Source organism: Panthera pardus, unplaced genomic scaffold, assembly GCF_024362965.1.
Source record: "Panthera pardus isolate Hobbes unplaced genomic scaffold, ASM2436296v1 HiC_scaffold_8, whole genome shotgun sequence".
Lineage (NCBI taxonomy): Eukaryota > Metazoa > Chordata > Mammalia > Carnivora > Felidae > Panthera > Panthera pardus.
In genome coordinates, this window is record NW_026527013.1 from 47446810 (window position 1) to 47474275 (window position 27466).

The 27466-nt window shown below is 46.0% G+C and overlaps 1 protein-coding gene across 1 annotated transcript in view; it reads left to right on the forward strand.

Annotated features, from left to right (window-relative positions):
* EDEM1 (ER degradation enhancing alpha-mannosidase like protein 1) overlaps positions 1 to 23920 on the forward strand; it is a 29741-nt gene extending 5821 nt beyond the window's left edge. Inside the window, exons 2-12 of the mRNA XM_019428769.2 lie at positions 1317 to 1389; positions 4329 to 4432; positions 5671 to 5842; positions 7060 to 7243; positions 9806 to 9980; positions 11583 to 11703; positions 12200 to 12370; positions 14214 to 14287; positions 15131 to 15227; positions 17360 to 17563; positions 20079 to 23920. Coding sequence (XP_019284314.1) covers positions 1317 to 1389; positions 4329 to 4432; positions 5671 to 5842; positions 7060 to 7243; positions 9806 to 9980; positions 11583 to 11703; positions 12200 to 12370; positions 14214 to 14287; positions 15131 to 15227; positions 17360 to 17563; positions 20079 to 20168 — 1465 coding nt within the window. The 3' untranslated portion in view covers positions 20169 to 23920. The remainder of the gene's footprint in view (positions 1 to 1316; positions 1390 to 4328; positions 4433 to 5670; positions 5843 to 7059; positions 7244 to 9805; positions 9981 to 11582; positions 11704 to 12199; positions 12371 to 14213; positions 14288 to 15130; positions 15228 to 17359; positions 17564 to 20078) is intronic.
* The last annotated feature ends 3546 nt before the right edge of the window (positions 23921 to 27466 follow it).

Here is a 27466-nt window from a genome sequence, read left to right on the forward strand (position 1 = left end):
GTACATTTTCAGAGAGCGTAGCAAGCTATCCAGGACAGGGGAAGTGAGACCAGGTCCCGTAGGTGTGACTGAGGGAGTAGCTACGGTGGCCTGGGACGTGCTGTAAGATGTCTGAGTTTCGGTGAATCTATTGTCGAAGATGAAACTCGGGCTTTTCACTTTGGTCTTTAATAAATGTAACCTTTTTAAAATTTTTATTAAAAAAATTTTTTAATGTTCATTTTTTGAGAGAGTGCTAGAGTGAGTGAATGCGGGCGAGAGGCAGAGAGCAAGGGAGACACAGAATCTGAAGTAGGCTTCAGGTTTCGAGCTGTCAGCATAGAGCCTGATGTGGGGCTTGAACCCACAAACCATGAGATGACGACCTGAGCTGAAGTGGGATGCTTAACTGACTGAGCCACACAGGTGCCCCAATAAAAGTAACCTTTAAACAGCTGTCCCATTTCTCCTTACTCCAGCCTTTTCAGGCTTCTGCAGTTACTCTCGGGGCTGGTGGGAAGGAGAGAGAAGAATGACTGAAGTCCCTGGAATTTGTCAAGCTGCACTATTTCTCCGTCCTTGCCCTTCCCAGATGTTTTCGTTGTCCTTGTCATCGTTTTCAGTGTTACAAGGAGCAGTCTGAGTGACTGGGGAGCTTTACTTTCCTTGCAGGCCTGAAGGCAGTGTCTTAAGATTGCTCCAGGAAGGGAAATCAGTGTTGACTATGGGGTCAGGAGGAGTGTGGCATACAAGTCCCACCGAGGCTCATCTCCTCAGAATGGGTGGAGGTGATGGGGATTCATTGGTTGAATGAATGATAATGAGAAAATGAGATCAAGAGGTTAATTTATTCCCCCAACCAAAGCACCGTGGTGATAATGGGAATATAACTGAAGGTATTTACTTCTCTTTGTGTGTAACCTGCTGGAGTGTCTGATTTCTATATTTAAGGTCACATGACAGGGTCTTCCTAGTTTCGTTAACAATGATTTTGAAATCAGAGCTTTTTGAAGCTGGTCAGAGAGATGATTTGTGGTGATAAAACTGTGTCTCAGGGCACACGATTCTGGTTCACCGTCTCCTGACTTCCTGTTGCATGTTTCCTCAGTAGCATTAAGGGTGCATCTATTCTGTGAGTTGAGTCTACTTACAGACACCATAGAAAGGGTCACTTGTGAGATGGAAAGACTGTTGCCATACTGATCCACCTGTAATTGGCCCTGAATAAATGAGAGTTTCTAGCAGTTTTAGTTTCTAATGGATGTTTAGTTTTATTGCCCCTTTTCTCTTTTAAAATAAAGTACCTTTGTTTAATTTTAATTTTGTTTCTTTTTCAGTTCAAATCTGAACATCAATGATGTCCTAGGGAATTATTCATTGACTCTTGTTGATGCATTGGATACGCTTGCAGTAAGTGTGTAGGCTTGTTATTATTTTTGTAATTAATTAAGGCATTTTGGAGTTGCATACTCCTAGTTTCCACCATCGAGGGAATTCCAGGAAACCTGATATTCAAAATGTATTCATAGCTTTGATAGCCATTGTTGATTTTAATGACCTTAATGCTGAGAGCAAGAAAAGCATTCTGGGTTAAAGGGACGGAGATGTGATTCCCCTAAAAAAAATGGAGAAGAAAGTATGATTATTTTGAGGGAACATGTTTTTCTCCCAGTTTCCCACTGTTTTATTCCATAAAGGAGCAATGGAGCGTTCCATTAAAGTTGACAGTTACTGTAGTTAAGATTTCAGAAGTAAAAGATAAGCTCAGGGTGGGTAGGGCCCCTGAGATAGCATTCAGCTACTTGGTCCCCTTGTGTGTGTCCTGGGCCCTGGTCCCAGCCCCTGTGTGAGACCCCTAGAAATGCTCCTCTCCTATGTGGGACTCCGTAGTTTGTAGACACTCCCTACTCCACATTTGGGCTGCCAACTTGGGTGCCGCCTTCACCCCCTCATCCCCTGTTTCCTTCGCGGAGTCTAGGGAACTGGAGCTTTTTGAGTGGATCTGCAGAAGCACACTGAAAGCAGGATGGCACTGTGGCATGGTACTTAACCATTGGGCTGTGTCGTGTGCCTGGTCTGCTTCTTGGTTCTTTGCTTCCAAGAGGCTGTCTTCCAGAACAGTATGTTAAAACCTCCTTGATCAAGGTGATTTCACAACCTCTTTGCTCCTCGTCATTGTCCTGCACGGCTTTACCATTAGAGAATTATTACCATAGTCGAGCCCAAATACTGCATTTAACAACGTACTCTTGTCTGTTTGGACGTCCCTGAGAAGAATTTAAAGCCGTCAGGGGTTAGAAGTGGGTCATGCTAGCTAAGTTTGCGTTACAGCTGCCCAGTGTCTTGCTGGCAGAAGAATCACCAGAACATGGGAAGAGCTTGAGTGATTGCTCTGCATCCTCACAGGCCCGGGGTCTGCGGGGACTGTGGGCTTTCATTCTGCCAGGCTGTGATTGCATAGCACTTTTGGTTTCCCAGTCTCTCTGGGGTTCTTGCTGCTGCGCTTCAGTCATCCGTCATCCATGATCACAATGTGCCCAGACAAGTATGCTCAGCCTAATTGGAATTAACTTGCCGCATATACCAGAGGCTGACTCAGACCATAGGCGTTGGTTAAAACAGAGTCCCAAAACTCAGGTATGTTATGAAAGGCATAACATCTCTTCTCCCTGACCCCTCTTTTTTGGCCTGTTGTGTCTTTTTATCCTCCTGCCGTGCTCATTAAGTACAGAGACCTCATCTCTATTACTCATTGTCCTCTCCACACCTCATGTGTCTGATACATAGTAGGAGTGCAAATATGTGTTCAAAGAATGAATTCCTACAAATCCAGCATTTCCCAACACCATTTTCAAGGGTGTTTTCCCTGAAGGAAGAGTTGCTTTCTCAAACGAACTTGAGAAATTCTTCATGCCTGTCCTACTGTTGGAGAACCACAACATACACCAGCCTTTCAGAGGCTCTGAGAAGTTCTTCAGTGAAGAAACTGATTTAACTCTTTCTTTCCAACCCACATTTTCTTAAGCCCGAGTGAATGATTTCATAGCCTGCTTACTCTGTTCTGTAGCTGCCTAAAAGGGTAAATTAGAGTATGTAATTGAAAGTCACTGGCTTTCTTCACCATGCTCCACTTGATCTGAGATCGTATCAGCCTCTGCAGGTGCTAACAGATATTGTTGCTGGCGAACATCTGTAAGGAAACAAAGCCACTTCTGTGGTTTTCATTGTAGAATATCCGGTGTTGAGCGTGCTAGCACTTTAGGCTTATTTTTCAGGTGTTACTTCAGTTGAGGGTTTCTTGATCTCTTGCTAACATTTTAAATAGGCTCTAACAGATGTGCTGTGGAAACATTCAGATGATAGCAATCCCCTGACCACTGACTGCAACTTGTGGCATTATTGCATAATCTTTTAAAAAGAAAGAACTAAAAGTCAGGAAAGAAATGCCTCTACTCGATCTGCCTGTTTACAGTGAAATAACAACGAAGAAGGGGCAAAAAGATGAGCTGGACCAATAAATACTGTGAAGTAAGGAACATTTGGAAGAAGTAGTGTCTGGATGAAATTTTTTGTTTTCCCTTTGTGTGTGTGTGTCCTGATGATGTCCTTGTAGTACCAGGATTGTCCTGAATTTTTGAACAGGATGAAACCATTTTGGTTTAGTTAATCTGTAACATTTTATGCCCAATTTGCACTTCCTATAGGAGAGAGCAGCTTAGCATGAGATCATATTCATGCACCCAAAATAGAAATCGTAATTTTAGATCACTCTTTAAAAAGGACATGGAGCTGATTATTTGTTTGTTTGTGTGTTTTGGATGCCACTGGTTTTATGCTGTGCTCCAAAAGATAATGCTTCATGTTCTCAAAGCGTTTAGACATCTGGACAGCAGGCAACAAGTCCATTTTCCCAATGTTTTGGTCTCCCGGGAGCCAAGCCCCAAGCTGCCGATTCATTTGAGGAGCACCGGGAGAGTTATATTTTTGTTTCATCAGTTTTGGAATTTATTTTTACTCATTTAAGAGTTTTAGGAACTCTGGCGCCTTGCTTGCTAAATCGGATCAGACCGAAGTTTGAGGGAGAGTGGAGTGGGAAAGCGAGGGCTACTCATGGTTCATGAGGAATTACTTCACAGTTTTACCATTCGGAGATAGGATTCTTGAGTTGCCATCTGTCATGGAATATGTTCTAGGAGACAACTGTGCTTTTTCTGCCTTTTGTGTTTCCGCTCCTCCCATGGGTGGTGAAACCCCGTGCAGACTTTTAGGTGAAGTGGTCCAGCTCCTGCCCTCTCGGAGCCTCGTTCCATTACAAGCTATGGTAATGGTTTGTGTTCCTCTTTTTAAAGATAATGGGAAATTCATCCGAGTTCCAGAAAGCAGTCAAGTTGGTGATCGACACAGTTTCATTTGACAAAGATTCCACCGTGCAAGTCTTTGAGGCCACAATAAGGTAAAATAGTATATAAGATGGATTGAAGACTTCTTTTGTAAGTGTGGAAGGAGAGAAATTCCTGCGAGGATTTCCCTGTGAGATCCAGGTAGAGAGTCGTTGGAGACCTTATGAGCCCTGTGTCCATCTTTCCTCTTCCTTTTGGGCTTTATCAACAGTGGGACCCTTGACATTTCAAAGTAATTACGTTTGGGGCTGAAAAGAAAGACTCACCTAAGCTTTAATGAAGGTGGGAGTTAGGTGTGCTTTTAATGTAGATTTTCACTGTTGCACTTCGTGTCTGTTTTCGTTTCCTTCCTTCGCCGTGTCCTAGGAAAACCCCTACATATTTCTGACGGAAATGAAAGTTTCCCATTTTACCTACCACCCACAGAGGACCGCTGGTTACCATTCGAGTGTATTTCCCCCTTTTCCCTCTTAATGCAACTCCCTCTTCTCTCTCCCTCCCCCGCTCCGTGTTCCACACTCCGATTTGTTTCTTGTCTCTTTTAGGTTGATATGTTGTGACTATTTTACTATTTCATTTAAACTTTTGGAAAATTATATTACTGCACACCATTCTAGATGTATCATTTATTTCAAGTTAAAGTTATAAAAACGTTTGTGCCGAAACACGTCACGATGTACTTGAGATCATCGGAGTGGTATATGAATTCCTGGCTCTTAGGGACGTAGATCTCAGCTGGTGGCTGTCTCCCTCTGAGCAGGTCATTTTCTCCTCCTCACCTTCTTCTCTTCCTCACCTCACATCCTCACCAGAAGTTGGGTGATTTCTGAGCTGTTTGGCAGCCCAAACAGGGAAAGTGACTTAGTATTTGTTGTTTTGCCCTTTTCTGTTTCTTAGATGGTTAATTGTGTTCCCCATGTGAGAGAAATCAAGAGTAATTTATTCATATTGAAAGGTAATGTTTATTCTGAGGACAGCTAATATACTCTCTTCTGATGAGATGGTTGAGACTGCCAGCCATTAGTTTTTACTTTATGTGAGATTATTCTTGGAAGCCCCAGATGAACGGTTCTCTTTCTCCCGGGCAGTAATGTGGTTAACTAAGAATCGGTTATTTATTATTAGGGCTGAAAAGAACTTCAAGAAACCATTAAATTCAGTCTCTCTGATTCTTGGCCGCTCTGAATTCACGAGGGATTTGAGGCTGCTTCTGTCCCTTGGAACTGGATTGTGTGCATTGACGAGCAACATGATTTTATTATTTTTGTGTTCCTGTCATCTTGTCTTCTAGGGTCCTAGGAAGCCTCCTTTCTGCCCACAGAATAATAACTGACTCCAAGCAGCCCTTTGGTGACATGACGATTAAGGATTATGATAATGAATTGTTGCACATGGCTCATGACCTGGCTGTGCGGCTCCTCCCTGCTTTTGAAAACACCAAGACAGGAATCCCCTATCCTCGGGTAGGTAGACTAGTTTGATGTTTCAGCATCTTCCTGAATTGAAACTCTTTTAAAAAAAAAAAAAAAAATTTTACGTTTATTTATTTTTGAGAGAAAGGGAGAGACAGAGCATGAGCAGGGGAGGGGCCGAGGGAGAGGAAGACACAGAATCTGAAACAGGCTTCCGGCTCCGAGCTGTCAGCACAGAGGCCGATGCGGCACTCGAACTCATAGACCGCGAGATCATGACCTGAGCCGAAGTCGGACGCTTAGCCGACTGAGCCACCCAGGCGCCCCTAAAACTCTCTTTTGATTATTTTATTTGGAGAAAGGAGGGAGGTGATGCGGAAGAGGAAAGCTGTGTCCTAGAGAGAATTTGGCCCTAAATGCGATGTAAATGTTTTCTAGTTTGTTCAGCATTTACTGAGCACCTACCGTGTGCCAGGCACACAGTGACATACCTGATCTTTCTCTTAAAGAACTTAATGTTCCTGTGCTCAGTGTTCTTAAATTCTTCTGCATGTGAGGTTTATATCCCCTGCTACAGAATAGCATGGGGAATTTGTCTTTCTTTCTGACTTGAGTACATGTCCCCAAAGACTGATGTGTATATTGTAAGGATCCTGGTGAATGTTCTTTGGAGTGCTTCACATGGATCTTTCAAATAAAAGCCTGCACAGCCCAACAAGTTAGCTGCTGATTTACATGCAAGATCTGGAATGAGATTATATGCTTGTGGCACCCGATTTGCTGAGCCCAGAACTCCCTTGGGAATTGAGTCAGCCTTTGACGTAACCAGCAGAGAATTGCCAGACCACAGAGCCTCAGGGATGAAACAGGCTGTCACATTCTCCCTGTGTCTCCTTTCTCTTCCAGTCTGCAATTTGTTTATGTTTGCTGAGCAGGGGTGAGTTCCTAGTAGGTCACTTAAACTTGGTAAGGGGTTCCACAGCAGAGCTTTGTTTCTAATGCCAAAGCCTGGTGCCCTGTAACCATGAAGAGAACCCACTGGAAAGAGACGGGTTAGTGAATAGCATTGTGACGATGCCCCTAAGACTTACTAAAACAAGGTAGTGGTGTTCTTATGGTCTTGTAGGTGTGACATGGAAAGTGGTGAGCTGAGTCACACTGCAACAAGTTTGGGTCATTGGTGGAGTCTGGTGGCTGGGACCTGGCCTTCTGGCCCTTGAGGGTTCCTCAAGTTTTGCCACAAATCCTTTGTCTCTTCCTGTCCCCAGGTGAACCTGAAGACTGGCGTTCCTCCTGACAGCAATAATGAGACCTGCACCGCAGGAGCCGGTTCCCTCCTGGTGGAATTTGGGATTCTGAGCCGACTCCTGGGGGATTCTACATTTGAGTGGGTGGCCAGACGTGCTGTGAAAGCCCTTTGGAACCTGCGGAGCAATGATACAGGATTATTAGGTGTGGTGGCACCTTCTCAGGCCATTGGGACTGTGTACCTACGACCCCCTTTCCTTCCCTCTTCTCTGGGGCTCTCTCCCCTCTCCACTCCTTCTGTCTTGCACCACGAATCTGACAAATGACTCCTCAGAAAGACCGGCCCTCTGTGTCTGCTGTATCGGTTTCTCTGTGGCACTTTCTGCTTAGAGGGAGGCTGTAACATTCAATGGGAAAGAATCATGCTTTTGCTGTTTGAGGGTTCCCTTCTGATTTGAATCCTTTGGCAATTCCACTTGAAGATAATTGTTAATGGAAATGCTGTAAGAACTGCCTCTAAGGCAGATTATATTGTTTCAATCTAAATAGAGGGATTTAGAGTTACTGGTAGAGTGGCTTTCTCCTTTAAAAAAAAATCTAGGCACATGGTAGGAGGTTGAAAGGCCAGATTAAACCTATATTAGGTGTTTTGGTTTTTTTTTTTTCCTCCTTTGTGAATGTTTGGTCAAGATGTTATTTGAAAAATTATGGGGCCGCCTGGCTGGCTCAGTTTGTTGAGCATCTGACCCTTGCTTTTGGCTCAGGTCATGATCTTACAGGCTGGGGAGTTTGAGTTCCACTTTGGGTTCCTTGCTGACAGTGTGGAGCCTGCTCGGGGTTCGTTTTCTCTTTCTCTCTCTCCCCTTCTCCTTCCCCCTTCCCTTCCCCCACTCATGCTCGCATTTGTGCATGCACACACTCTCAAAATAAGTAAATAAACTTAAAAAAAAATTATTATAGGGGTGCCTTAGTAGAGTGTGTGACTTGATCTCAAGGTTGTAGGTTTGAGCCCCACGTTTGGTGTAGAGATTATTTAACAAAATCTTTAAAAAAATTATTATGGAACATTTCAAACATGCTGTCATAGGGAGAAAGTGTAATGAATTATAATTACCTATGGACTCATCATTCATTCTCAGTAAGTAATAGTTCTTGCTAATTCAATATTTTATTTTAAACTGTCTTATACTGAGAATATTTGTTTGTGTCATTGAGAAGTAACTTGATTGCTTCTCCTAGAGCCATGCAATGTCATTCCAAGAGCACTACTTTTTATTTTTATTTATTCCCTCAACCTTTTTTAAATTTCAATTTTAGTTAGTTAACATGCAGTGCAATATTGCTTTTAGGAGTAGAATTCAGTGACTCATCACTTACATAGAACACCCTGTGCTCATCATAAGTGCCCTCCTTAGTGTCCATCACCCAATTAGCCCATCCCTTACCTACTTCCGTGCAGCAATCCTCAGTTGGTTCTCTGTATTTAAGAGTCTCTTGTGGTTTGTCTCCCTCTCTTCTCTCCCTGCCCTTGCCATATGTTCATCTGTTTTGTTTCTTGAATTCCACTATGAGTGAAATCATATGGTATTTGTCTTTCTCTGACTGACTTATTTCACTTAGCATAATACAGTCTCCCTTTCTCTCTCTCTCTCTCCGTATATATGTATATGTGTACGTGTATATATACACACACGCACATACCACATCTTCTTTATCCATTTATCAGTCAGTGGACATTTGGGCTCTCTCCATAATTTGGCTATTGCTGATAGTGCTCCTATAAACATCGGGGTGCATGTATCCCTTTGAAGGAGCACTTTTGTATCCTTTGGGTAAATACCTAATAAGAGCACTCCTTTTTAAAAATGATTTTTTAAAAGTAATCTCTATGCCTAGCTTGGGGATTGAACTCATGACCCCGAGGTCAAGAGTTGCACGCTTCACTGACTGAGCCAGCGAGGTGCCCTAAAAGTGATTTTTGATTATTCCTTAAGTTCTGAAATGTATTTACGAATTTGTTGTATTTAAAAACAATGGTAGAAATAAAGTTGCCCAAATTGTCACCCCACCACCAGATGAGTGGCCGGTGTCAGCACAAATTGTCACCTTTTAAATTTCCCATAGGTCCTTTCAGCCTGGCATTTGTAAGGTTTATATACCTTCAACTTAAAATATAAATAAACATTTTATTCTGCCTCACATTTGGCAGTTCAGGTGTTTTCAAATTGTTGCCTTGTGTTTATAGCTACTGTCTTTAAAATCTACATCTAGTTCATTAACTCTTCCTGTGTTGGACACTTGGATTCTTTCTGTTTTTTCTTTTTTTTCCCCCATTTTACAGATAATGTAAATCATACAATTCATAATTCTTGAAAACAGCATAATACTTTTATTTAAAAACACTGTTTTTTCATTAAGGATAAATTCCCAGGAATGGCAGTACTGAGTCAAAGGCTTTGAACACTCATTTGGTATTTGAAATGCACTGTTAATCTGGAAAGGCAAAATGACAAACTTATTTTTCTTTTGCCTTCAATGTTTTCCCCATTTTTGTGCCAGTGTTTAAACACTGTATTTTCAGAAAGATCTCCTGGCTGCCTGTGCCGCTGCTGGGACCAATAAAACTGTGAGGGCCACACGTTCATCCCTTCCCTTTTCTGCCAAGGACGAGGGTGTTGAAGCACATGGGGCTGGAGGAGAAGGGCACCCTGGAGAGGGAGCCGCCCCAGGATAATTGGGCCCCGTGGGCTTCGTTTGTTTTTGCAGGCAACGTGGTGAACATTCAGACAGGCCACTGGGTCGGAAAGCAGAGCGGCTTGGGTGCTGGACTGGACTCCTTCTATGAATACCTCTTGAAGTCTTACATTCTCTTTGGAGAAAAAGAAGACCTAGAAATGTTTAATGCTGCATATCGGAGTATTCAGAACTACTTAAGAAGAGGGTGTGTGTCCCTGACATCTGTTCTCTTGCTCTATGAATCAAATAGAATGCATTCAGAAACTCCCCTACTTTTCTCAGCATGAATTTACGGGGTCTTTTGGTCTCTGCCTCAGTCGTGCACTTCCCGGCTGTTGGTCAGACATTCGAGGGCGAAGACCTGTGTTGGCTTTCTACTGTGCAATAATAATTACCCCGGAACTTAGTGGCTTAGAACAATAAACATTAGCCCACACAGTTTCTGAGGGTCTGGGAGCCAAGAGCCACGGGGCGGATCCGGGCTCTCACAAGATTGTCATCTGGCTATTGGCAGGGACTGTAGCTGTGTCAAGGCTCGGTCGGGGCTGGAGGACCCACTTCTGGGCTCACTCTGGTGGTTGGCAGGCTTCCATTCCTCACTGGCTGTTGGCTCACAGCTCCTTGCCACATGGACCTCCTTGTAGACAGGTCTATGGCAGCTGGCTTCCCCCAGAGTGAGTGATCTGAGAGAGAAAGAGAGACCCAAAGTGTGCTTTCATGACCTAATTTTGGAATGACAAACCAACACTTCCATCCAGCTCTGTAGGTCCTACAGACCAACTCTCATACAGTGTGGGAGGGAACCTTTGTGACTGCCACGGGTTGGGGATCTTTGGGGCCATCGTGGAAACTGGCTGCCACAGGGAGTGACATTATGCCTGTGTTTCACTGTGGCTCTAATTGCAGATAGAGCTGTAATACAGGACAATTACTGAGTTACTTTGGTTCTTTTACTTTCCAAAGAAATTTTAGGATTGGTCTTTATCCCTAACGAGAGAAAGGACAATTATGAGCCCCCCTTCCCCCACCCCTGTTTGTTTCAAACACCATTATTTGCTACTATCCAGTTGTACAATCAGGAGGGCGGAAGAGAAGTGCTGTTTGAAGCTTCTACCCCGGGCTTTTACCCCAAGGTCACCTCACTCCCTTAGGTCTTTCTTTGTATGGTTTTGTATATTAAATGTCCAGTGCAAGTGATAGCTACTGAGTTTGTGCATGCTAGGATTTTCTTAGACCCATAAGAAAGCTGTTGTAGGAATGCATAAGCTGTTGTAGGAATGCATTACGTGAGTGCTGTGTTTTAGTAAGAGGCCACTTTGCCAGGGTTCAGTCCTTTTTGCTTTTTGAAGTCCCAAACTAAATTGAGAAATAATCCGTGAGTATCTTGCTCTGATGTGATCTTCCAGGCCGCTGGTGTAGGACCTCATTAGAGAAGAGACTCTTCCTGTGTGTGTGTAGAAGTAACTAGGCCTCCCCACTCAGGTCAAATCCAACAAAGACCCATGCCGTAGGCCACATTACGTGGTGGTATTCTTAAGCCTGAATATCAAGTGCTTTCTGCAAAATAGAGTGAAATCCCCAGTAAGTTACACTGGCTGACTTTGGAACTTCTTTTCTATGACACCTGTTACTTTCTGCTAGATCCTGGTATGGACAGGTAGAGGCAGTTGATTCCCAAAGGTTTAAAGAATGAGGTAGGGGAACATGTTAACGTTGATTCCATTTGAGGTAGAGGCTGCTGGAGTAGGGCTGGAGCTCTGTCAGCAATCTCTCTTTTCACCTTTGACTGCTCTGCTTGGGTCACCAGTCGGGAAGCCTGTAACGAAGGAGAAGGAGACCCCCCACTCTACGTCAATGTGAACATGTTCAGTGGGCAGCTGATGAACACTTGGATCGACTCGCTACAGGCTTTCTTCCCCGGCTTGCAGGTGTGTTGCGAGGAAAAAGCAATCATTTTTTCTTTCTTTGTTTTATTCTTTTCTTTTTATTCCGTTCTTTTTATGATACCAGAGCATTCTCTGGCTCCTCCGGATTTGGGAGCTTATTAGCACAATATGTCTTGATTATTCTGTTTGTGAGATTAGTCCCCAGAATGTTGAACAGAGCCACAGGAAGCAAGCACAAACCATGGTAAAAAAGTAACTGTATGTGATTTTTGGATCATCTGTCTCTTAATTGTTTATTCTTTGTTCATTGGTACAGTTAACCTGCTGTCCTGTGCAGTTCACATCAGTTTGGTGTTGATGGTCACATAGGGAGGGCATCCTTTTCTCTGGGCTGCTACTTTCGGGTTGGTTTAGTCTCCACCTGTGTTTGTAGGACAGATGAGAACTGGTGGGCAGAGGGAGAGCCCAGGGCCTCTGTGTTCTGCCTTGCCACGCTGAGAAAAGTGTCTTAGCCTAGTGACCTGTGTCTGCTCCTCAGGTTCTGATAGGAGACGTGGAAGATGCCATCTGCCTCCATGCCTTTTACTACGCCATATGGAAACGCTACGGGGCCCTCCCTGAGAGGTATAACTGGCAGCTACAGGCCCCTGACGTGCTCTTCTACCCGCTGAGACCGGAGTTAGTGGAATCTACATATCTACTGTACCAGGTACTAGGCTTTGTTGACCAGTAGTTTGTGTTTAAATGCTAGCAGGACTCGTAGCAGTTGGGTTTTAGCACACATTTACTTATTGGTGGAGAATTGTGCTCTTCATAGTGACTCTGATACAGCTGCTACCTGACCGTGGGCTTGTCAGTGTCCCACGTGGTCATGGTCCCACAGGACAGAGAAGGCATCTGCGGCCACACAGGTCGTTGAGTCTAACCTTCTGCAAAGCTGAGCATGCCCGTACCATAGGACTTTTCTCTCACGCCCTCAAACATTAGAGAGGATTTAGTACTCGGTGTTTACCGGATCTGTTTGGCCAGATAACTAACTCTTTTTTGGGCTACAGTTCTGTACTCATGCACGGTGGAACCCTGGTCTGTGTAATAATTATTCAGACAAAAGGAATTCTTTTTCTTGGTAAAGGGAATCCTCTGGGATTCATCTGAATGCCTATTTTTGTTTAACGCTTAAAAAAAAGTATAGCATTCATTTTTCCATGCAATTCAGTGCCAGAGGGAATGTCACTTTAACTGTGAGGTCTGCCCTGCAGGCTGAGGCAGATATTTGTCTGTCTGTGCATACAGAGCTTCTGCACGTGTTCACAGGTCCTGCAGCTTTCTACAGAGACGGCCTTCAGTGCACTTCAGTAGACCTGTAACAGATGCCCACGGTGGGCAAGCCCTCACAAGAAGATACTTAGTTTCATGAGTTCTGAGAGTAGGATTAAGACTCTGGTTTAGATTTATTAAAATAATAATAATAATAACGCTAAAGACTTGCCCTTTGCTTCTAGATGAAAAAAGGGAGAAATGCTATGAACCTGGTCATAGTCCTTGAGTGTAAAGAGAGGCCTCGTGAGTTTTAGATGACCTCTCAGACAAGGAAGAGATAGCCTCTGAGCTGGCTTCTCTGAGCTGGGTGGGCGGTCAGGCTGCACGTGCTGTGAGGAAGTCATGCCTCGAACTGCTCGAGTCCTCCTCCTAAGCTTCCTGAGTCCTCCCCCTAAGCTTAGGTCTGTTGCCTCTGGGTTTACACCTCTTGATTTCTGTCCTTGCGTCTTTCCTGTTTTCAGCTTCTTCCTCGTGTTGCCTGTTCTCTCAGAATCCACAGAAATGTCCGGCTCCGTGTCCCTGCCTTCTGAGCCATCTCCCTGTCCTCCCCTTACGCGCAGCCTGCTACCTTCCTAGCGGTTTGCATTCGCTGCTGCAGGTTGGCACTGGGCATGACTTAAAGGCGATCTCTAACTTTTAAACCGTTTGTGGGGTACCGGTCTCATCTTCTCAGAGAATTGTTTTCCTAAAGAAACCATCTGCAAGCATGTGACAGCAGAGTAAGGAGCCCCAGGGACTAGGTTCTCAGGGCAGCTGGAGAGCAAAGTGTGGGGGCCTCCTGTGTGAAAGCCTTCTTGTTCCTGTTAGCTTTTCCCGGCAAGGCCCTAAGTGGATTGGGGGCAAGATCCTGCTTCCCTGGGCCTGCATCTTAAGTTGCTAGAGAGTTCCGAGGCAAGATAGAATTAGATTGGTTCTCCCATGTGGTACTGTCCGTGAGGCATTATTATCGCGACGGGGATCAGGGGCACCCAAGCAGGGTATTGGTCTGCCCTCAGACAGATTGTCTTAGCCCTGGTTAAGGTGAAACACATTGTAGATGCACTTTGATGTGAGCAATGGAACACCTTAGTCCTGTTACATTTGCGACCCTTCCAGATAAAGTGAGCTGGGCGCTGCACCTGCTTTCGGCCAGTGACTCACCTGCTCGGGAGATTCCTGCAGTCGCTGTGATGTTTGTTGATGGCATGTTTTCCAGGCCCTTGCTGGATCACATTCTCTCGTGTTCTCTCTAGGCAACCAAGAATCCCTTCTACCTCCATGTAGGAATGGATATCCTGCAGAGTCTGGAAAAGTACACAAAAGTCAAGTTAGTTTTCTAAGTTCCTTCCTTTTTTCTGGCCCTTTTGATTTATTTTCAGTTGTTTTGGGGAAATATTCCACTTTGCACTTTAATTTATAAAACAGGTCAGTACTGTTAATTCTGTAGGGAAATTGCCTACTGTTTGTGTGGCAGGACTGGTCCATTATAATGGGAATTACTTTTTATTACCTTTTTTTTCCCCCGTAAGGTTCCAGCAGACTATGTATGTTCTTTTTAGTAATTTATTTTCCCTAGTTATACAAATACATGTGCTAAAAAGTTTAGGGAGTACAGAAAACATGGAGGGAGAATATTATCACTGTATTCTCCACGTGCAGATAACCACAGTCCACATTTAAGTGTATATACTTTTTTATATATTTATATGCATAATGTGTTTGTGTGTATATAAAAAATCTCTATATTTCAGTTTTGTGACCTGCCTTTTCACCTAGCAGTATAAGTATTTTCTTACAAAATAATATTTTAGACTGTCCAATGATAAGTCAGTTCTACTACTGGGACAAAAAAATTTCATTCAGTCCTAAATTTGCTGCCTGTCATTTTCTTGGTGTCACATTAAGCACTTGGCATGTCCCATCCACCACCCCCACTCTCTCTTCCCCCTACACCTAACCTGATGATTTAGCAGCCAAGCCACATTTTAATGAATTTGCAAATAATTTCTGGGCTACAAAAAGGATACCTCTTCAACCTAACCTAATTTGCTTTTCGTATGGCATTTGATAATTTGGTTGATTACTCTGTTAATAGACTATTTTTGCTTTTCAAATCAATAAGCAAGTAGGAAGGAGCAGAGGCAGGACTAACTGGAAAATTGTTTTGTAGGTGTGGGTATGCTACGTTGCATCACGTCATAGATAAATCCAAAGAGGACCGGATGGAGAGCTTCTTTCTCAGCGAGACCTGTAAATACTTGTACCTGGTATGTGTGTTACAGGGTTATAACCAAGAAATTTTTTTTTTTTTTAATGTTTATTTATTTATTTTGAAAGAGAGAGAGAGCAGGGGAGGGGCAGAGAGAGCAGGAGAGAGAGAATCCCAAACAAGCCCCGTGCTGCCAGTGCAGAGCCTGAAATCAGGAGTCTGGGGCTTAACCCCAGGTGCCCCAAGCCAGGAAATGTCGATCACTGCTTGGAGCAAGCATTCATTCAGAGTTCTGTCCAAGCACATACTCCCTGGGCACTGCTCTGGGCTGCACATGTGCTGGCCCGGGGACACAGTACTGTGCACACAAGAGCATATTGCCGTCCTCCACCCTGGTTTCTAACGCTGTGGTGCTTGGGACAGGTTCCCACGAGGACGAGAGCAGTCTGTAGCTCTTACGTCTCTCGATGTGTGTGAGTTTGGCTGAGACCCCCAGCCCGGCTGGCTCTCTGTCCACACACACATACTCTCGTGTGTGCGGAGAGCGACAGAATCACGGGCCCTGGAAGAAACCTTGAAGGAGTCATCTTGTCAGTGTTCATTCTTTCCCTCACGGGAGCTGCTGTCTTCGTGGAGAGGCAGGTGTGACTTGCCTGGATTTTCGGGGTGACTGCATGGCAGAGCAGAGGCTTCAGGCCCGGTCCTGACTCCTTCTTCAGTGCTCTTCCCCCTTCCCTCCTCTCCTCCTGCTCACACGCATGGTGGTGGTGTGTGTGGGTACCTACCTACTGTCCTGCCTTGCCTGCCACTCTACTCACTGTGGCTGCATACCAAAGGCTGCTTCCTCAGGGCACAGAGTGTCAGGGTCCCCCGTGGGGAATCAGTGAGGGGGCTGAGATTCAAAGGTAATCGAGCAGTGGTGATAGGCTGTGTTATTGAGGCCGCTGGTTCCCAGGCCCTGGGGCCAGCTGGATCAGAATCACCCTGGGGACCTTGTTAAAATTACAGCCCTGTTGAATCAGAATCTTTACATTTTAGATTCAGAAGTGGGCTCAAGAATCTGTAATTTTGACAAGAGGCTTGTGATTCTGCACAAAGCCAGGGTTTGGAACTTCCAGTCTAATCTGGTGTGACTTCACAGAAGACTGTAGAGGGGGCGTGTCCACCAACAGGCCACATGGCCCATGGCATGATGGCTGTCCTGCTGTCAGACCCCCGTGGGGGCCTAGGTCTCCCTGTCAGAGCACACCTTGGACTTGGAGCCAGGCCGGCCGCTGCAGGCTGATGGGAGCCCTGCAGGCTGATGGGAGCCCTGCACGCATCCCTGTCCAGCAGCCATTGGTGCATGGGGTGTGCACCAGAGTGAGTGAGGGAGATCCCCTAGGCCATTCTAGAGGAAAGAGCTCAGGGTCTGGGGCCAGAAAACCTAGGCCTACCGCATTCTTCCTTAGCTGTGGAAACAGACCAGCCATGCTGAGTCTTTCCTTATCTGTAGAATATTTCAGGTGACTGTAAGGTTTCTTACGTCACCGAGATTCCTATTCTGAGCGTTGGCTCATTTAGCATTTAGTGGATACCTGCCTTCTCCACCCACCGACCTGTCCCCTCTTCGGTTAGGTGTTCTTTCTGGACACTCCTCCTGCACGCCTCCTGTTGAAGGAGGGCACTGCCCTGTGTGCCTCTGTCCTCAGGGTCTGGCCCGTGTTCGGACAGGAAGCAATGGGATGGTGGTACAGGGTCAGGCTCTGTGCCACACCCTGGGATAGGGTGAAGGCGTGTGCGTCTTCCCTTCCAGCATTTTCCAGTTAGGCCTAGGTGTGTGTGAGGTGGGTGGTGGTTCTAGAATTCCAGTGTCAGAACTCTCAGGGGAGCCTTGGAGGGGAGATCATCCTGAGAGCTTTTACAGACTATGCAAGTTTGGGTCTCAGCCGTCAGATTTCTTAGTCTTTAGGTCTGAGCAGGGTGGGATGGGATGGGAGACATTCAGGCATTTGGGTTTAAACAAAACTGGTGATTCTGTTTGCAGCCAGAATTGGGAACCACCTTTTCACCCATTTGTTGCTGAAAAGCCTGAGGACCCAGCAAATTCTGCTCCCTGAGTAGTCTGGGACACTGTCTCTGGAGTTAGTTCCCAAAGTGCTACAGTTACGTTTTTTTTCTTCTCTTTTCTTTTTTTTCCTTTCCCACCAGCTATTTGATGAGGAGAATCCAGTCCACAAATCTGGAACCAAATACATGTTTACAACTGAGGGACACATTGTATCTGTGGACAAACATCTTCGAGAATCACCCTGGAAGGAATTCTTTTCTGAAGATGGAGGGCAGGACCAAGAGGGAAAGTCTGTGCCCAGGCCTAAATCTCCTGAGTTAAAAGTCATCAATTCCAGCTCCAATGTAAGTGGCTTTCTCCAGCGGTGGTTTCTGTGCGGAAGAGGAGAAAATAATACAAATTGGTCATTTAGAGTCCCTGACAGAAGATTGGTGGCACACTTAGACTGGGTCGTCTGAGAAGAGTTTCACGAAAGACCCTTAACGTAGATAGTGTAGATAGCATCAGGGCGCAGGGAACCATGGGAGCAGTGCCTCGTTGTCCTAGCTGCAGGGGCTCGTGGCCCCAGGAACTGGGGTGGGGAGAGGCGTGCTGGAGGGGGCGTCTCCTGGCAGAAGCCATATTCTGAGCTGGCCTCAGTGACCTTGCAGGAAGGGAGCCAGCGGAGTAAACACTGACCATTGTGCTTCCTTCTAATCTGCTGGAGCCCCTCCTTGGCTGTGCACACCAGAAGGCAGAGGCCACTGCGACCTTTCGACCTCTGGGTATAATTTGCCAGCTTGGCCTCTGGCACCAGAGCAGGATGGGGAAGGAGAGTGATTTGGAAGGACAAAAGGAAGAGATCCAGCCAAATCACTGAGCAGCAGGGGAGGGAAAAAACGCAGTCATCTGTCATCCTGATTTTTAATGAAATGCTCTTTGAGGTGCAGAAGAATCCAGTTTCGTTTAAAGCAGGGTTTCACTAAGCATGCCTCCCTCCATCATCCTGGTAAGTACTGGGAAAGATTTGGAAACGAGTCCTGGAGTTTCTGGTAGGAGTCCTAGGTTAGTTGTGTTGGTTTGAAGCAAATAGGATGGTTTGTAAGTGAGGATGCGGAAAGAGGCATCAGTCGAAATACCAAACCACATTACCCCACGGTGCAGTGGATGCCACCTGTCTTCCCAGAAAAAGCCTCTATTGTCAAGATTCCTACCACCCAGCCCCACACTGCCTTGGTGAGGGACACCCCTTCATCCCAGCCTCCTTAATCGTCCTGCTGAAGGTCTTTACCATCAGTCTGTGAACTGTGTGGACAGCCCAGCACAGAAGTGAGTCCCCCAAATCTCCGTAAGGCCGTGGAGTGTAGATTAGGTGAATACGGGCCTAATTGAGAAGGAAAGGGGAGCAGGAGAGTTAGGAGGACAGAGATATTAAGAAGTCACCTTTTGCATGTAATGCGTACCGTTGCCCAGGCCCCTTTTCCAGGTGGTCATGTGGGTGAATTTCTCACAGCAGCCTCGTGAGGTTAGGTGCTTGGTATCCCCACTCGACAAGTGGAGAAAGGGAGGCACAGAGAGATTCAGGTTGCAAGGTGGAGGCAGGAGATGGACTGGAAGGAGACTCATCTGTTGGCGCATCACAGGGGCCCCAGTGGGCTCCCCGCCCCGGGTGTTTGTCACTAAGGCACCACGTGCGTGAAGTGCTGGTGAAACAGAGAGGAGCTAATCTCCCTGGGAAGATAAAAATAGGCTTCATCATGGAGGCTGCTTTTCAGAAGTTCCTAGAAGGGTGAGGAGAAGCTTCCCAGGAAGGGGTGTTCAGGCAGCAGGAATAGCACCTACAGATGCCTGGCTGGGGAGCTTTGGGACCCACTGAAGGGCCTGCTGGCCTTGATCTCTCGAGGATGGGGAGTAGGGCATGGGGGAGTCAAGTTCAGAGCAGTGAGTGGGAGTGTGTGTCTTTGGGGACAAGTGTGTAATGAACGGATGTTTGCAGACAAATGTGTTTGGTTTACAGACTCGCACCTCATTTGAGGGGGTAAAAAGCTCTGTCAAGCATTTAGGTTTTAGCTGTGGATCCGAGAACCATAAACTCAGAAAAACCACCCACAGCTGACTCTTGAACAACGCAGGTCTGAACTGCATGCGGGTGTTTTTTGATAAATACGGTGCAGTCCTGCAAGTGTATTTTCTCTTCCTTATGGTTTTCCTAGTAACATTTTCTATCCTGTAGCTTATTTTAATGTAAGAATGGAGTATGTAATACACACAACATACAAAATTCGTGTTCATTGACTGTTGTTACCAGTAAGGCTTCCAGTCAACTGTGGGCTGTCGGTTAGTAGGGAAGCAGAAGTTACATGTGGGTTTTTGACCGCTCTGGGGGGCCGTGCCCCAAGCCCTGCAGTGTTCAAGGGCCAGTTGTGTTTTCAAATAGCCGAGGTGTTTTCTGAAATTCTGGGTGGATTAAATGAAGGCCCCAAGGGGATGAACTTTTCGTCCCAGTCACTCTGCCCTTGGGCACATGTCCTTTAGCTGCCCTGAGTCTCCATTTCTTCACTTGGGAAGACATTAAATTATATCAGTGGTCCTCACCTGGCGTGGTTTTCTCCTCACAGAGGAGGTTTTCTCCTCTGTTCAATGGAACAGAGTCTGGAGACAATCTTGGTTGTCACACTAGGGGAGCAGGGGCTCGGGGGCGTCTAGCGGGAGACAGCAGGGACACTGGTAACCATCCCGCGGCGCACAAGATGGCCCCCATGACAACGGTGTGCAGATTGACAAGCCCTGGTTTAGGTCATCCACCTGCGTTTCCTGGGCAATTAATACCTGGATTTTTAATTGCAAGTTGACAGTTTTCCTCTTCTGTTTTCTTCCTAGTGCAATCGTGTTCCTGACGAGAGGAGATACTCCCTGCCCTTAAAGAGCATCTACATGAGACAGATTGACCAGATGGTTGGCCTGATTTGAGGTGCTCTCCTCCGTGTGGCCGCATCGGAAACCGGACGTGAACAGCTGAACCCAGGCCATGCCGAGATACGTTCTGAAGTGGAAGTGGGTGGCAGTCTGGCCATCCGCGACGGTGTTGGCATTTCCGGCTGGCTCCTCACACACGTCTAGCAGAATCGTGCATACGCTAGTGTTTCTCTTCTGTTCAATAAAACGCCCTGTTTTTCTTAAGGATATAATTGGAAGTAAGAAGGTACACAGAAGTTGGCTTCCTATGACATGCTGATTTCCTAAGCACAGTGTGGATGGGGCATCTTTGGATGGATCTTCCTAGCCTCACACTTTGGAATCCAACGAGTGGTTCCCGTCTCCGGCACTTGTGACTGCAGTATTGCTACCTCTCTGTTAGAGGACTGTGAACGAAATTTCTGTGCAAAGGGCCTGAGGTTCATCCCTATTTATTTCATTTTGTTATCCTTTCTCTCTCTCACTAGATAATTGGGCTCTCCCTCCACCTATGATTTGGGATCACATGGGGGAAAACCCCCGAGTTATTCATTTGCATCTCCAGTAATCTTCACAGTGTTACAAGTTAATTGCTTATGAATAACTTTGACCTGAATTTCAAAAGGCAGTCTCTTAAGTTGTCACAAGGCTAGATCTTTTGGACGGTGTGTTACATTTATTTTGAACTTACCTGAGGAGCTCCTGTAGTTCCATAACCAGGTGCCTTTTAGGGGAGAGAAATACCTAAGAATGTCTGAGCTTCCCTCTGTGTTGTATATACTAACCAAGGATTCTCAGTTCTGACCGTGTTTGGGTTAGAATTGTGTTTTGTTTTTGTTTTCTGTGTCTAGTGCCAATTAGCTAAGTCAGGGAGGAAGAAATGATCAGATGACTCTCTGGCCCCTTTGAGCCGTTTCTCTGTGTAACACAGGCGTTAGATTAGTGCCTTATTCGATTTTGGTGGGGGCTGCTGGTCGTCACAGCTGCTGGCACGCTTGTAACAGGCTTGTTTTGTATTGCCACATGGTGGGACCACAGTGAAAGGGGGATGGGATGCGTATAACGAAGACTGGAAAATTCTTGGCCGGTCCTTGACTTTCAGCCTGATATTTTTAAGCAAACCTACATCAGGAGGAAGTTGTGCTCACACGCCTTCTTTGTTGTTGTTTTCTTAGCCAGAACAGAAGTATCTGTCTTTGAACTTACACTGAATACTCATACGAAGCAGAGGTAGATTTGAACCCTCAGCCTGGCTTTGTGTAACATCTGAGGTTGAAATGAACCCCAGTAGAAAGGCTGGGAAGTCTCTTGAACACCTCCACCCTCACCTGTCATGTTGTGCACCTGTCCCTGCTTGCACACTTCCAACGATTTCCCGTTCATCTTTTTAAAACTAGAAGTGTGGTCTAAGCCATTGCATATCAATCAAAGGGAAAGATTTTATTCCTTTTTGAAAATTTAAGTGTTACTGTTTTGTTTTGCTTTTTTAAGACAGAATTCAGTTCTTGGAGATTTTTAAAAAAAGGACTTTCAGTAATAAATGTGTCACCTCTACCTTTTAAATATTTACTATGCAAATTGTTTTAAGGTAAACACAATCAAATGCTTCTGTCTTACCTTTTTTCTTCTTTTCAGAGGCATTCTCTTTATCGACCTTGTCTTATCTACTGAATAGAAAATTTTCTTTGAGAATATATTTTAATTGTTTTCTTTGACTCAGTCAAATCAAAATGCCGCATTTACAGATACATGTGCACACAGGCCCGAGCGTCCCTGTAGCTCTTCTCCAGGCACATTGACGTGGGACTATAAATGGCCCATTTGGGAGGATGGGGCACATCAGGGAGGAAAGTGGGTCCTCCATGCATCTGCCCTCTCTCGTGGCCTTGCTGGGTTCCCTCTCCAGCTTCTGTGACAACATTGATGTGTGGCATTCTGACATCACCCTCTCCTCCAGGCCCTTAACCTGTCACCTACTCTGGTGTTGCAGTCCCCTCGTGCTCAGGAGTGGGGATGTGTGCCTGAGTGCCGCTGATGTACTCCAGGGGCTGGAGGCAGCCCAGGAGGTGTCTTGCACGGAGTCAAGACCCTCTTGCCTTTTGGGCACTGCCTTGTACCAGTTGGCGAGCCTGAGGGTGAGCGACATACTGTGGACTCATCCTGGTGGTTGAGCTTGCAGACTGCCCTGTCCAGAGTGATGATGCTGCCTAGTCCATGCTCTGTGGGGTACATGCAAATTAACGCCTAGTGCCAGCCACGAAACGAAGGTTCTTTGAGCCAACTTCAAAACTTGCTCGTGTTCTGGTTGCAGATCAGAATGTCCACAGCTGTATTACATCTTGCAGGGCTTTTGCTGTGTCTTTTATTCTGTGTCGCAGGATATGGGGTAGGGAAAGGCGGAGGAGGGAGTGCTTTGCCCCAGGACTGCCCTGATTCTGAATGGATGCCATCCTTTGGAACAGCTGTGGGCCTGCATCAACCTCAAGTTCCCCTGTGTAGCCAGGGTCTAGAGTCTGCTCTGGTCGACGTGAGGAAGATTGTCTTAACAGAACTGCTGTAGAAAGCTGCCTGGTAGTTAGGCTGGGTGGAGTCTGAATCGCCTCCCACAAAGTTCTAAATCGGTACAGGGCAGGCTCAGTGTGACAGGGAACTCTCATTTCCTGAGGAGTAGGTGACGAAGGAAGTCTGGCTTACAGTTGCGCTGGCTTTTGTGAAGAACCAGCTTCCATTTGCACATCCATCCTGCCGTTAGTTCCACCGGAACTTGGTCTGTGCGATTGAATCCCAGGTTCTCAGGCCGTCCCAGATCGGGGCGGGGGCACACACACGTCACTGAAGTCGTCGTTGTTCATGCACCAAGGTGGTGTCTGTGCAGGTGAATTTTAGAGGAGGGTCTTATACAATCTGAGGGCCTGAACCTGTTTCCCCCACCTTCTGTCTCCTCCCCGACCAAAGAAAGATAGCCTCTTAGCTATTTTCTTAGCTCAGTTTATTGAATGATTGCAGACATCATCCTTTGCTTTGGATCTTGTGGACTTACCATCAAACATCCTTTTCTTCTTTCTGGAGGGCTCCGGGGGGTCTTTCTCTTTTGACACTTTCAAACTGAATGGTGAAAAGGTAGGGTGCATGATTGCTGTAACCAGAGTGCCTGAGCAGGGACTTCTGAAGAAAATCTTGGTCTTTCCTTTTCCGTTCCCAGACATCCAGCTCCTTCTCTAGTGCCTGTTCCCTGCAGGGCAGGGACCCTTGTGAAAGAGAGAGGGTGGGCTGGCTGGGTTGTGTGTCTCCAGGTTTTGCAGGGCTCAGGGTTCTGTTCCTGCTTGAGTTTGGACGTGACTCCGGGAAAATGTACCTGTGGACCTTCCTGATTCCTTACCCCTTTTCCTTCTTTCTGAGAGGCAGAGAAATACTATTTTTTAAAAGGTATTTTGTTTTAGTTTTAAATAGCAAAACACAAGCTGCATTTTTATTTATTATGCACAAGAAAGGTAAATCTGTTTTTACAAAAAAAATCTGGAGTTGGAAACTCTGGGAAAACCAATTAAAACATACACATGCTTCTCTCTCTGTAATGTGCAATATGCTTTGCAACTATAGATGATATTTTATGTTTAATCTGTAAATAAGAAATGTATTTAAATTAAGAGGGAGCTTTTTGTAAAAGGACCAAATGTTCTTTTATAAATGTACTAAGAAATATCTTGTTCTTAGAAATTTATTAGGATTTTTATGAATAATTTTTATTAAAAGATTCTTTTTTTTTTGAATTGTCTTTTTGTTTCTCCTTTATATACTCACACGTACACATTACATGCAGGACAAACCAGGGGGAAAACCCTTTAAAAGGAAACCATAAAGCCAGGTGATAAAAACTTTATTTTGTGTGTTTTTTGTTTTTCACAGCTGAGCCCTGACTAATACCACTCTGTTTTTGTCTGTCACACGTTCCATTTACCTGTCCTTCCCATGTGGGTGAGAGCCACACGTAATGATTTTTGTCCTGTCTCTGCCCTCCTCTCTGCATTAGCCTCCTTTGTCCCAGCCACTGACCTGTTCTCAGTTCTCGTTGCCATTTATCTGAGTCTTTCTACGTTCTGGAACCAAGTCTCTGTTATCTTAAGGCAATTCATTCCTGCTAGCCTCCTACAGGTTCAGGTGGGGTAATGGCACATGCGGTCAATGTGGGGGCAGCGGTCTGCGGGAGGCATGAGCCAGGAGGGTTTCAGCAGGACGGCCCCCATCCCTGCAGCTACCTGAGTTGCGATGGGGTCTGGAAGAAGATCGCTGGTTCTGCCCTGTGCTACCTTGGTGTCCTACCTTTGTGGCTGGGCAATTCTGATGGTGCTTTTAAAAACCTCTGCGTTGTAACAAGGAGAGGAAGCACCTTGCTGATATTAAAGCACACTGCCTTCCTAAGCGTTGGTGGTGGTTGGGTCTTTGAAGTCTCTTGGGCTTGTCACCCTCTTGACAAGGCCAGGTGGGGCCCCTATGCCAAAGGTGCAGCTGAATGGCCTTGATGGTGGAAGCACCCGTGCCCTTGGTCAGCGGTGGCACGTGGGAGCATCCTGTCTAGACACTGCCGGGGAGCACCAGGGCCGAGAGTGGACTCTGGACCCACGCTGCGGGAGGTGCGGACCTGACTCCTCCGATGAGCCTTGTGCCCGGTTGTACGAGGTCCACAATCTCGCTGGGCCTCAGTGTGCCCATCCGTTATATGGAATGACAACAACAGTCCACATGTACAGGGTGGATTGAATGGATTCATATGTGTAGCATGCTTAAGATGGCCACCTGGCACCCAGGACGCCCTGCCTGTGCATTTCCTAAGGTTATGGTCGGGTTGGATTTGATACCCAGGAGAAGCTGTAGGATTTTTACCCCAACCCTAAGGAGGGATAAGAACTTGGACCGGCATGAAGAGGCCTGGGCCGGAGCCTTGGCCTGTCCTTCTGGATTAGCAGCTTGAGTCAGGGTCTCACACTGTTTACTCGTTTGTAAAACCAGGGGCGCCTGGGTGGCTCAGTCGGTTGAGTGTCCAACTTCAGCTCAGGTCGTGATCTCAAGGTTCATGAGTTGGAGTCCTGCGTCGGGCTCTGTGCTCAAAGCTTGAAGCCTGGAGCCTGCTTTGGATTCTGTCGCTCTCTGCCCCTCCCCCACTCATGCTCTGTCGCTCTCTGTCTCTCCCTCTCTCTCTCTCTCAAATACAAATAAACATTTTAAAAAAAACAACAAAAAACCCCCAGATTCTAGCACCTTAACTCCCGGTGTTGTTGTGAGAGCAGAATGAGCTACGTTTTAGCAAAGCCTGTTAGGTGCCAGCTGCTAACATACTTATATATGTGACTTCTCTCCAAGTTAAATTTTTTTTTAAATTTCATTTTAGAGAGTGTGAGCGGGAGAGAGAGGCAGAGGGAGAGAGAGAATCTTAAGCAGATTCCACACTCAGCGCAGAGGCCGATGTGGGGCTGGATCCCATGACCCTGGGATAGTGACCCGAGCCGAAATCAACAATCAGACGCTCAACCAACTGAGCCACCCAGGGGCCCCAAATTCTCTCAAAGTGTAATCAGGGAAATGTGCTGCTGTTCTGTCCATCGTAGGATCCCAGAATGCGAGCTGCAGGGTGGTTAAGAGAGATGCCTGTGCCCCACACTCCCTGGGGCATTGTGGGCAAGTACCTGGCACATTCTGGCACATCATGTAGTCCTTCACGTGTGTGTTTGTGCATGTGTGTCTGTGCACATGCGGCTTAAAACCTACCATATTCAAGCATCACCCGAATCCTGGGAGAGAAGTTCTATTATTCTATTTCTACAGTTGAGGACACTAGGCGGTAAGAACCCTACCCTAGGTCACAGTTGAAACACTCTGAACCCGTGACTTCAAGCTCTCTTTAGCAGAATGAATAGTTTGGCTGTAGCCCCAGGATGGAGAGAGGGGGGTCTTTGCTGCAGGGAATAGCCTGGGCCATTTCCAGAGAGATGTTGCTCAATCCTTGGTCTGAGAACCCAGTGGCCCCTTCCACAGGGTGGGAGGGAGGAGGTTGGGACAGGGCAGTAAACCTGCTTCTGGATTCCGAGGACCCCAGCCTGAGGCACCCTGGCCCTCCCAGCTTCTGGTAATCAAGAGGAGGCTGCTCTGCATTGCACAGATCAGAATGTTCTCTGTACCGGTGGGCATGTGTGAAGGAGGCAATGAACCTGCCTGCCCTCCAACCAATAGAAAGCCCCTCTGCAAAAAAGATTTATTACTCAGTTATTACTGTCATTCTCTTAGATAAAATATACCCCATGAAAGCCTTCCACGATTTATCAAATTCACTGTACCTGTTATTTAAAAAAAATTTTTTTTTAACTTTATTTATTTTGAGAGATAGAGTGGAGGAGGGGCAGAGAGAGGGAGAGAGAGAATCTCAGGTAGGCTCTGTGCTGTCAACGCAGAGCCTGATGTGGGGCTTGAACTCATGAACGGTGAGATCATGAAGCCAAGAGTTCTGAGCTCCTGAAGCCAAATGAGCCACCCAGGTGTCCCTCATTGTACCTGTTATTTTTAAATTTAGAGACACCTTACAGAACTGAAATACTCACAAAGTGCGAGGAAATTAAAAAATATTAACTTCAACACATCTCTGATCATACATTAAAAGAATGTGTCTTTGTCTTGTTGCCTCCTTTAAATATATTTACGTCAAAACTCCAGAGCTGTAGACTCACCCCCTCAATTTGGAGGAAATATCCACCCTGTAACTTAATTGGCTAAGCAGGTCCTGGTTTTCACACTCTTCTGCCCTAACAGGCTTATTTACTGATGGGAAAATCTAACTTTATTTTTCTGTCCTAATGAACATGTTAATTAACACGAGAGCCCTCTCGTGTCTGCATTCTAGCACAGAGCAAGGCAGCCTGAAGTTTTGCTGTGTTTGCTGCAGGAACAGAATGAGGCACTTGGGGCTCTGAGCAAGGTATTCCTGCCAACAAGCCAGGAAGGGAAGAGGCAGAGTGTTTCCTGACAGATATTTCCCATGGTGCCTTTGGTGCTCCAGAGATTTCTACACGCCAGGGCTGTGCACACAGAGCAGTGAGATTCCAGGTCTTTGAGAGGTGTGCCCTCCGATCAAGTCTGACAGGGATCATGGGGACTGAGAACTGGTAGGTCACAGGTCAAGCTGTAGCCGAGCCATTTTCTGGTGCAACTACAAATGTGTACTTTGATGTTGTGTATGGTGAGGATTTGGAAATGTCCCTTAAAGGCGGTGGTTGTTAGATGTTAGAGTTCCTTGGAGTGTTTATAGAAACACAGATTGCTGGGCT